General features: G+C 44.3%; 1 protein-coding gene across 1 annotated transcript; it reads right to left on the reverse strand.

The window, feature by feature from the left end:
- Window positions 1-8,683: 8,683 nt before the first annotated feature.
- Window positions 8,684-9,696, reverse strand: LOC148400117 (uncharacterized). The gene has a single exon (XM_088371881.1). It carries the CDS (start codon window positions 9,608-9,610, stop codon window positions 8,684-8,686), a length of 927 nt encoding a protein of 308 aa, XP_088228007.1. The 5' UTR covers window positions 9,611-9,696.
- Between the last annotated feature and the right edge of the window lie 1,355 nt (window positions 9,697-11,051).

An 11,051-nucleotide genomic window follows, 5' to 3' on the forward strand; every position in this document is an offset into this window, starting at 1 on the left:
GGGCGTAGATTTTTCTTGGTATGTTTTTCCAAGCCAAAGAATAGCTTGGGTTCAAGTCCCAGTGGAAGAAACGGGCTAAGGAAAACAGAGCTTCTTTTTCTTAATTGAAGAAGGGCGTAGATTTTTTCTTTTGTCCGTTTTTCCAAAGCTGTTTGGGAGGGTTTTACACTCATCCCTGGATAGGCCTAAAAAGCGCTGGAGTTTGTGTGATTGAGAGTGTGACTGGTAGGATAAATTGACTAAATAGCAGTTCTGGCATTGATCCACGGCAATAATACAGGCTAGTAATTTGTTGAAAGGTCAATTTAAACCTGCATTGAGGATCCTCAAATAAATAAATAAATAATAATAATAATAATATTTTTGAGAAAAAGAAATTGTATAACCTAAACCTACTAGAAGTAATATGGGAAATAAAAACGGTAGATCTCTACCTCTTGACGGAGATGAGAAGTACATGGCAAGTAGATTTCTTAATTGTATGCAATATATGCCAAGGTGGAAGAAAAAGTATGGAGTAGAAGGGAAGTTGAGAGTTGAAGTGTGGAAGATAGTAGTTGATGTTTTAGAAGAGAGTGTGGAAAGAAAGAAAAATGGGTTGAAAAAGAAAAGAAAAGAGAGAGAATTGGATTGTGCTAAAATCTGGTTAAAAGCTTCACAAGAGAGAAGAGAACAAATCCAAAAGACAAAAGATAGAAACATGAAAGGTGATGAGGCTGAGACTATGTTTGTCAGGCCGGAAGACAATGAGGCCACAGTGCGCAGGCGCACTGCTGCGGCCGCGGCTCCAGCCGACGCTGAAGGGGCAGCTCGAGCAGAGGAGCAAGAGGGGCCTTCCGCTCGTACGCAAAACTTGTATCCAAGCTTAACAAACCTGCATCCCCCCCCATATAACAGCAAAGGAAGTCAGGGTCACGTTAGTAGAAGTCCTGTACAAACAAGAAGTTTGACCACTGCTGCTAGAATTTCTCAAAATTTAGACAAGGTTGATGTATGCCCAATGATACAGGTGCCAAACCCTAATGTAGGGGAAGGCCAACTCCCACATACATATGTTTTCCGGCCATGGACTTTGGAAGAGGCAAGAAAAGCAGTTGAAGGGGTTATCTCTGTTGCTGAAGACCCAGATAAATGGGCAGAGGACATGGCTGGAATTATACATTCCTATAGACTGAATGGACATGAGGCAGGAGAAGCTGCAATGTCCTCCTTGGGAAAAGACTGGGCGAAGGTTAGAGGAAATTATACAGGTAGAAATAATCAAGGGCCTTTTCCCTATCCCATTGAGGAAAATCAATTGGGAGGGGAGTATGCAGCACAATGGAATGGTCTTGTGCAAAGAGTGCGAACTATATTTCAAAGACGAGCGAATTATGGTCATTTGGCAGGAATAAAACAGAAGCCTGGGGAAGATACTGATGATTTTCGTTTGAGATTTGAAAAAGAATTCAGGGTGCATAGTGGCATCCCATTCAATGATACAGCTGAGAGTGCTTATCAACAACAGCTTAAAAATGCGCTCCTCACTAATTTCCGCCCTGAAATAGGCAACTGGGTGAGGAAACATTTGGTGGAAGTGGATGTTGCAAGTGTGACAGCAACTATGCAATGGGCCAGACATGCTGAAAAAGTGATCAAAAAAGGCAAAAGTTCTGATGTATTTCATCTAGATAATGATGATGATGAACTAGATGAAGATACAACAGTCTTCTTCCAAGGGTCCCAGCAAGGCAGAGGAAGAGGTAGAGGCCAACAAGGTCACAGGCCGCCATATAATTCAAAACCCCCACGAGATTCTGACACCTGTTGGAACTGTGGGAAACGAGGACACTTTGCAAGGGAGTGTCGTTCTGCAAAACAATATCAATCAAAGGGTGCAGGAAGGGGCAAAGGAAAGGCCAAATTCTCAGCATGACTAGATCCCCCCCCTTTGACCTCTGGTGCCCCTATAGAGGAAGAAATAGTAGATGTCCATACAGCATGGGACATTCTGAGTGCATTAAAAGAAAAACCATATGTTACTCTAAACATTGGAGGAAGTGATGTCGAGTTTTTGTGTGATACTGGGGCTTGTAAAACCGTGGTAAAAACTAAAGTCCCAAATCTAAAAGCCTCCCAAAATACTATTTGGGTGAAATTTGCTGATGGGCAGGTACACAAGGAGAGTATCTCTAATCCAGTTGAAGTGAGGGATAAGGAAACTGGAAGCATGGTTTCAGTTTCGATTGTCCTATCTCCAAAATGTCCCATAAACCTGCTGGGATGAGATCTGATGACTCGGTTGGGAATTGCAATAATTCCAGTAAAGGATGGCATGCGAGCATGTAGAGTGAGAGATGTGGACTCGTATGCTGCACAAGCAGGTGAACAGATTTGCTGCTCCTATGCCATCCCTCCTGAACGAAATCCTAAACTCCCAAGCAGATTGCTGAGTGAAGCTCGAAAACAATTGTCCCAACCTGAATCAGAAATGACTTGTACTGAATTACATGTCACCATGAATATTCTCACTTATCCACAAGATGACTATATTGGAAGTTTTCTCAGCGACACAGAAGTACCTTTAAAAATCACTGCTCTGTACACTGATCGCAGGTCATTTGCGGCTGCTGCTGTACTCTTGCCCGCTCCTCAGAAAGACAGATACAAATTGTCGGCTGTACCCCACATCTCATTGTTTAAACCTCACAGTATAACGTGGGAAGATGTGGGTTCCCGAATTAAACTTGCTGGATCTGTGACTGATTATGAGGACAAAGGTGATGGGTGGAGCTACAGTACCAGTTGTGACGTGTGGAAGCAAACGGTGTGTGAAGTGGCTGTAGGCAGAGCAGGCGCTTGTGCGCTTCCCTGACTAGTTGACATTTGTTTGAATGAAAAGGAGGAGGGGGAATTGGCTGGGCTTCCTGAAAAACTGTGGACCAAGGGCCCATCTGATGTAGGTCTTTTACGATCCATTTCCCCAGTACAGATCAAACCAAGATCAGAGTGGCGTCCGAGAGTTAAGCAATATTCTTTAAAACAGGAGGCAATAAATGGGATTGCCCCTGTTATAAATGATCTTTTGGCAGGAGGAATCATTAGGGAATGCTCGGATTCTCCTTGCAACACTCCCATTTTTCCAGTCCAAAAGGCCAATAAAATCAATTGGCGAATGATACAAGATTTACGAGCAGTGAATGATGCAGTGCAAACAAGAGCACCCAATGTGCCTGACCCACACACACTTCTGAACACTTTGAAACCTAATCGGAAGTTTTTCACAGTAATTGATCTCAGCAATGCATTTTTCTCAGTGCCAATTCACCCAGACTCACAGTTTTGGTTCGCTTTTACCTTTAAAGGACAAAGCTATACATACACCAGATTGCCACAAGGATTTGCTGATAGTCCAACTATTTTCACTCAAGCTATCATGGCCTGTTTGGCTGATTTTCAGATGTCAAACAAAAGCCAACTTCTAGTTTATGTAGATGATCTCCTGGTAGCTTCTGAAACTGAAGCTGCTTGCAAGGCAGACTCCTTAACATTGTTACACTATCTCTGCAAAACAGGGAATAAAGTGAACAAACATAAGTTACAATGGGTCCGACAGGAAGTGAACTATTTAGGTCACACTTTGTCGGCTTCTGGAAGACAGATACAAAGAGCCAGAAAGCAGATTATTTCAGATGCACCGAAACCTGAAACAAAAAAAACAAATGATGTCATTTTTGGGGCTCTGCAATTACTGCAGAGCATGGATCCCACATTATGCGGAGAAAACACAACCGCTGCTGGATATTGCGCATGGAGTTCCCATGACAATGACAGAAAAAATCATGTGGACACCAGCAGTGGATGATGCTTTTGTAGTGCTGAAACAGGCTCTGGTAGAAACCACAACTCTTATCTTGCCAGACTACAATAAAACCTTTGTGCAAACAGCAGACTGCAGGAATGGTTTTATGACCTCAGTGTTGCTGCAGGGTCATGGCAACAAACTAAGACCAATTGCATTCTATTCAAAAAAATTGGATCCAGTGGCTCTGTCTTTGCAAGACTGTGTTCAAGCAGTATGCGCGGCGGCGCTTGCAGTGAGACAATCTGCAGATGTGGTGCTATTTCACAAAATGGAGCTGCTGGTTCCACATGCTGTAGATGTGTTGCTGCTGCAAAGCAAAATGAACTTTTTGTCACCAGCCAGACATCTGTCCTACACTGCTATACTTCTGTCACAACCACACATTGTGATAAAGAGGTGCACAGTTCTTAACCCAGCAACGTTGATTCCGTTGCCAGGGGATGGAACACCACATAACTGTTTGGATGCTACAGAACATCTACAGCTGCCCAGAGAAGATTTAAGTGACACACCGCTTGATAAAGGGGAAAAGTGGTTTGTGGATGGATCATGTTCAAAGGATCCTAAAGGAAACAATCAAAGTGGTTATGCAATTGTGAAATTGCCAAACCAGATTGTTGAAGCAGAGAAGCTTCCATACACCAGGTCAGCACAGGCTGCTGAGCTGATTGCTCTAACAAGAGCTTGTCAATTAGCGGAAGATAAGGAAGTCACTGTATACACAGACAGTCAGTATGCGTTTTCTACTCTGTTCTATTTTGCAAAACAATGGGAGCGCAGAGGGATGACAACATCAACCGGTAAGCCAATTACCCATGCCGCCTTGTTAAAAGACTTGTTGCAGGCCATTCTTTTACCTGCTAAACTCGCTGTGTGTAAATGTGCTGCTCACACCACGGGCAGGGATGAAGTCTCAAATGGAAACAGATTAGCAGACAAAATTGCAAAAGAAGCAGCTGCAGGGAGACATGGCCATGAATTTTTTTAATGGGTTCAGAGGACACACAACTCATAGATAAGACTATACTGGCAGATATGCAGGGCAATGCTCCAATGGTGGAGAAACGAATGTGGACGACAAAAGGTGCAATAGTGGATACAGATAATATCCACCGCATCAATGACAAACCTGTTTTACCAAAATCACTTTTTAAGGCAGCAGCGCTTGCGACACATGGGCTTTGCCATGTGTCGACAGGAGGGATGAAGACCATCATAGATCAACAATTCACTACCTTTGGTTTAGATGCTTACTTAAAACATTTTTGTAAAGCATGTCCTGTTTGTGTAAAACATAATCCACAAGGAAACATGAGACCTAAGAGAGGCTCATTTCCAAAACCCTCTTATCCATTTCAAATCATGCATATGGATTTTATTGAACTCACACAAAGTGGACCTCACAAATACTGCCTAGTGATGATTGATGCATTTTCCAAATGGGTGGAAATAGTTCCATCCAAACGCGCAGATGCCTTAACAGTGGCAAAAGCCATCTGCAAAACCATCATACCAACTCATGGCATCCCCCAAACCATTTACAGTGACAATGGTCCACACTTTGTGAACCAAGTTGTGCAGAACATGGCTGTACACCTTGGAATAACGTTAAAAAACCACTGTGCTTGGCATCCTTCGAGCGCAGGCCTGGTTGAACGGGCAAATTTTACCATCAAAAGCAGGTTGAAAAAATGCATGGAAACAACAGGCAGACCTTGGCCAGAGTGCCTTGACTTAGTGAAGCTCTATATGAGAATTACTCCCACTTCAGAAGGACTAACACCTTTTGAAATCATACATGGGAGACCATATAGACTACCAGTGTTCCCTGCAGATTTGCAAAAAGCAGATGAAGAACAGACCTTGGCAGATTATCTAATCAGGACGCTCAAACTGAAAGATGTGTCAAATGCAAATTTACTGCCGCCTGATCTCTCTCCCTCACAGGTGGACAACCCAATCAATCCAGGAGACTGGGTCTACATCAAAGTCATCAAAAGAAGGAACTGGGCCAGCCACGACAGGAGGGACCATTCTAAGTCTTGCTGACTACACATCCAAGGTTGCAGGACCCACAAATGCATTAACGACGACTGCTCTCCAGGAGGGAACTGGATGGGAGCTTTGGACATCACCGCTGTGTGCCAGGATGAGAGAGCCGTTTTCAAGGTGTAAGGGCTCTCCAACCAACATGGCTACACCATCGAACGGAACATACTTCATACAGAATGGCTGGTGGCTTTGTGGTCACAAGGTTTATCCGATGCTGCCCGCCAACTGGACACGAGCGTGTGCGCCAGTGTGTGTGACGGAACACACCTACAGACTAGAACATCATCAGCTGACGAAAACGCGAGCACATATACAACTTCTTAGACGTGACAGATGTGATAATGATAATGAGACGTGGATTGCGTAGATGCTGTTCTGTTGAGCATGTTTTACAGAAACTTGATGATTTGACCATCGAAAATGCTTCGCAAGTGATGGATACAATGATGTACTGTTTCTGTGTTTTTCTTTTTATTTTTTTTATTATTGATAGCATTCTGGTCGCCTGTGGCAACAGGGCCGTGTAAGAATTTTCCTGCTAATGACATCTGGCCAGCAGGTTTTTCGCTTACACAATAAGTTTGATTTGGGGTATTGAGGTAATGCCTCATCTTCACTGGAAAGTGTTGCTATCATTGTTTGTTGTTTTTTAGTTTTCCTATTCTTCTTTCTTCATTACACACATATATATATATATTTTTTTTTTCTTGCTTGTCTTTGTTGTTTGGGGTGACATAATCATATGATAAATCAGGAGGGAGATGTTAGGGTTTTCAGGTTAGTTTGATCCTATGATTATTTTGGAATGTAACCTGTAATAATTAAACTCGCTTGTCCTGTCTTAACAAAAGTAGTAGAACAAAGTGCTAAGATCTTTTGAACTGATTGACTAGCTGCAGAGGAAGCAACCAAAGTGTTTTGTTCACACAACATCGTGAAGGACCCCCTGCTGTGCTTTGATCAGCCAGGGGCTTTGACCATTTGTCTACTCTCAACCCCCACTCTGTTTCTCTTAATAAATATCCCCTCGCAGGAACAAGGGTCCAGACTTCATTCCTTGAACGAGTGAACTCTCCACCTGCAGGTGTCCAAAAGGACTTACTTGTCTCCCGTGTGGTTCTTGCAAAATAAGTTGGAGTGAGCAAAACTCTAACAGCTGCTCTTTTCAATTTATCCTACCAGTCACACTCTCTACCACACACATTTACTTTTCCTGCCAACGCAAAGTACTCTTTAGAAAAGGTACCTCATCCAGAGGGGGACTCTACATCACCCTCTCCTTCCCCGGACTTCAGGACACTAGTCTTGTTACCCGTGTACTAGTTTTTTATTATTTTTCCTGCCAACGCGAAGTCCTCTTAAAAAAAAGAGCTGCTTCATCCAGAGGGGGGACTCTACAACACCCCCTCTTTCCCTGGGAACGAAAGACAACAGTTCTGTTACCCAGCCCGGCCAACGCAAAGTAGTACTCTTTAAAAGTGCTACTTCATCCAGAGGGGGACTCTAACACACCCCCTCCTTCCATGGGGCTTCTGTCCTCTTACTTTTATTTTTACGCGTTTAACATCACAATCACACAACTTTAGGGCTTTTACTTACTTGTCCCCTGGTTCGTTGCACTTCAGGATCCCATCAATCCATTGTTGTCAGACAAAGGCAAACCTAAGATGCTGGCCCAGCGAAGAATTTTCTTCCCAGGTCTTTCTTTTCCAGGTCCTCCTAATGGACGCTGGCCTGGCGACAGTGTGCAGCACGTCGTCCTCCATTGGTCAGCAGTGGGTATGTTGAAATCCGAGTCACGGCACCAAAATGTTAGAGTGGTGTTCACTCTAACTTATTTGCAAGAACCACACAGGAGACAGTATGCCGTTTGAGCACTTGCAAGTGGAGAAATTGTTCGTCACTGTGCATACAGCGATGTTCAAAGTCTGATTTAGGCCTCTTGTAAGAGCATATTTATTGAGAGAAGCAGGGTGGGGGTGAGAGTGGACAGGGTGGGGGTGAATCCCTGGTGTCAGGTTCAAAATCAGCAAAAGGATCAGCAGACAAAACCAGTGAGGCAGAATATTGAGTCTTTTCTCGCGAGGAGTGCATCCAGACTTACAGCAATCCGAAGACACTAAAGGTCTGTTTACACCCCTCACTCTTTTTATTTAGGAATGCCCTACCCACAATGTGAGACTAGCCCCTGAGGTGGGGGAAAGCGCGGGCTTTGTCTCATGAGAGAAGAAATGGTATGTTAGAGATTTGCTCACTCCAACTTATTTTGCAAGAACCACACGGGAGACAAGTAAGTCCTTTTTGACACCTGCAGGTGGAGAGTTCACTCACTCCAGAATGAAGTCTGAACCCTTGTTCCTGCGAGGGGATATTTATTAAGAGAAACAGAGTGGGGGTTGAGAGTGGGGGTCAGAGTAGACAAATGGCCGAAGCCCCTGGCTGATCAAAGCACAGAGTGGGGGACAGAGTAGACAAATGGCCGAAGCCCCTGGCTGATCAAAGCACAGCAGGGGGTCCTTCACGATGTTGTGTGAACAAAACACTTTGGTTGCTTCCTCTGCAGCTAGTCAATCAGTTCAAAAGATCTTAGCACTTTGTTCTACTACTTTTGTTAAGACAGGACAAGCGAGTTTAATTATTACAGGTTACATTCCAACATAATCATAGGATCAAACTAACCAGAAAACCCTAACAAGGTACAACAGGAAGTACCAACTATTTCACACACACCTCCTTTTTCGGCAGTCAGGAGGTCCAAAACCATTCGGGACTGTAGTGCCATTAGTCTCAGAGCCTGCAGCTCTGTCTGGTAACCTGTAAGGGCTTTTGTCCTGGGCTCCAAAGCTTGTATTCATCTGGTACGTCTGAGCCCCAGACACTGTCGTAGGGACGGAAGGTGGGAGCCACAGCTGCACGGGTCTTTCGTTGATGATGTTCCTGAAAATGTGTCAGACTGAGGAACACAGTGTGATCTGACACATATACGGGGGCACATGTGCCATCCCATCGTCCGGGAAGGACTGCGTAGCCTCGGCGACCACAGAGCCACCATCCCCCTTCGATGATAGAATGGGGATTTTCGCCTTCTGCTAGGATTTGTCTGATTGCTACTGTGGTATTCATCGAGGTCTCGCTGGTACCTTCTAGAAGTGCGGTGGTGATGCAGCGCTTTGTATCTCCCACCTTTATTCCATCAACACGTCTTCGTCGGAAGCACAAGGGATGTGAGATGGCTTTACTCACTTCGAGAGTCACTGGAGCGGGTGTGACAACAGAACTTTTTGCCACTATTGAGAATGGCCTGGAGATGTTGTAACAGGGATGGGTGGCCAGTTGTGCATCGGTAATTCCTGACCGTTTCAGCCCTTCGAGGGGATTAAACCCAAAAGCCCTTAGTAATGCGAAACACCATCCATTTTTCTCTGGCATCGGTCGGGCATGTAGGACGGGCTGTTGACTTGATCGTGGCATTATGGAACATACGTAACATTCAGTTTGGTTGGATGCTTTGGCCAACATTGACACATACTGGTACCACATGTTGTCTGCATGTGGTATATCTGGGTTTATCGTTATATACTTTGTCAACAGTTCGGTCGTCATTCTCTTGATTCGGGTGGGAGTTCCCCTTTCCCCTTGGGGACCCTGGACACTCCATGTCATCGGCAAGCATGCTACAGCCACAGCACAGACAAGCACTCCTCTGAGTGCCATTTTCCATTCAGTTCCACAGAGCCACCTGAACCCCTAGGGAGCTAAATGGTCAGGATTCTTAGATCTTCACCGGTTTGAAACTGATGCCAAACTATAATTGACACCCCCTTTGTAGCCAGACTTCGTCCTGACCAGGGCCTAGGGGTCAAGCACTCTCTGCAGCTTACAGTGGCTGAGATGTATCCAGGTGGGTCTTTGTGCAATCTCGACAGCAGTGGGTGTGGCGAGTAGGACTTGGAATGGTCCCTCCCACCGGGGTGAAGACCACGTCTTTCTCTTGATTACTTTGATGAAGACCCAGTCGCCTGGTTTCGCTGAGTAGGGGATAAAGGAGTGGAGGGCAGTAAATTTGCATTTGAGACTTCTTTCATTTTCATGGTTTTTATCATGTAGTCAGCTAAAGTTAGCTCTTCTGTGGCTATGTCTAGATCATGTGAGAACAGAGGGAGCCTGTATGCTCTGCCATGAATGATCTCATAAGGGGTTAAACCCTTGCTACAGGGCGTAATCCTCATATAGAGTTTTACCAAATCTAGACATTCGGGCCATGGTCTTCCCGTTTCTGCCATGCATTTGGTTAGTCTATTTTTAATTGTTCCATTTGTCCTTTCAACAAGGCCAGCGCTCGATGGATGATAGGAACAATGATTTTTTAATGTAATCTGCAAATGTTCAGCCATTTTGTTAATGACTGAATTGACAAAATGTGGCCCATTGTCGCTGTAAATGGTCTCTGGGATGCCATAGTTGGGAATGATGGTCTTGCAGATAGCCTTTGCTACTGTTATAGCATCTGCATTTTTTGCTGGGACTATTTCTGTCCACCTTGAAAAGGAATCGATTAGGACTAAACAGTATTTGTACAGTCCACACCTGTTTAGTTCTATGAAGTCCATATGCAACATTTGAAACGGGTATGTTGGTTCCGGGAATTTTCCTCTTTTTGGCCTTACGTTCCCTTGTGGATTATTTCTTATGCATACTTCACATGCTCTACAAAAAAGTTTTGAGTACAAATTGAAACCATATGTTGTAAAGTGTTGTGATATTAGCTCCTGCATCCCCCCTGTCGACACATGAGTACTTCCATGTGTCGAAATCGCAGCTGCTTTAAACAGGGATTTAGGGAGAACAGGCGTATCATTTACAACGTATGTCTTTGTCTGTCAGTTGTGCACCTTTAGCTATCCACATTTTCTGTTCCTGTTTAGGGGCTAAATGTTGCATATCATGCAGAATCTGTGTATTTATTAGTTCCTCCTTATCTGACGGCAATCTCAGAAATAGATCTGAGGTTCCATACTTGCCTGTAGCAGCTTCCTTTGCTATTTTATCTGCTAGAGCATTGCCCAGTGATACCAAGTCTTTCCTCCGTGTGTGTGCCTCGCATTTGCAAATTGCAAGCTTTGTGGGCAACATTACTGCCTGGAGGAGCTGGATT

The sequence above is a fragment of the Syngnathus floridae genome, chromosome 3 (assembly GCF_059516105.1).
Source record: "Syngnathus floridae isolate MCC-2025c chromosome 3, RoL_Sflo_1.0, whole genome shotgun sequence".
NCBI lineage: Eukaryota > Metazoa > Chordata > Actinopteri > Syngnathiformes > Syngnathidae > Syngnathus > Syngnathus floridae.

Excerpts from the sequence above, each read along its gene's own strand:
- LOC148400117 (XM_088371881.1), bottom strand. The coding sequence starts at position 9,610 with ATGGCACTCAGAGGAGTGCTTGTCTGTGCTGTGGCTGTAGCATGCTTG.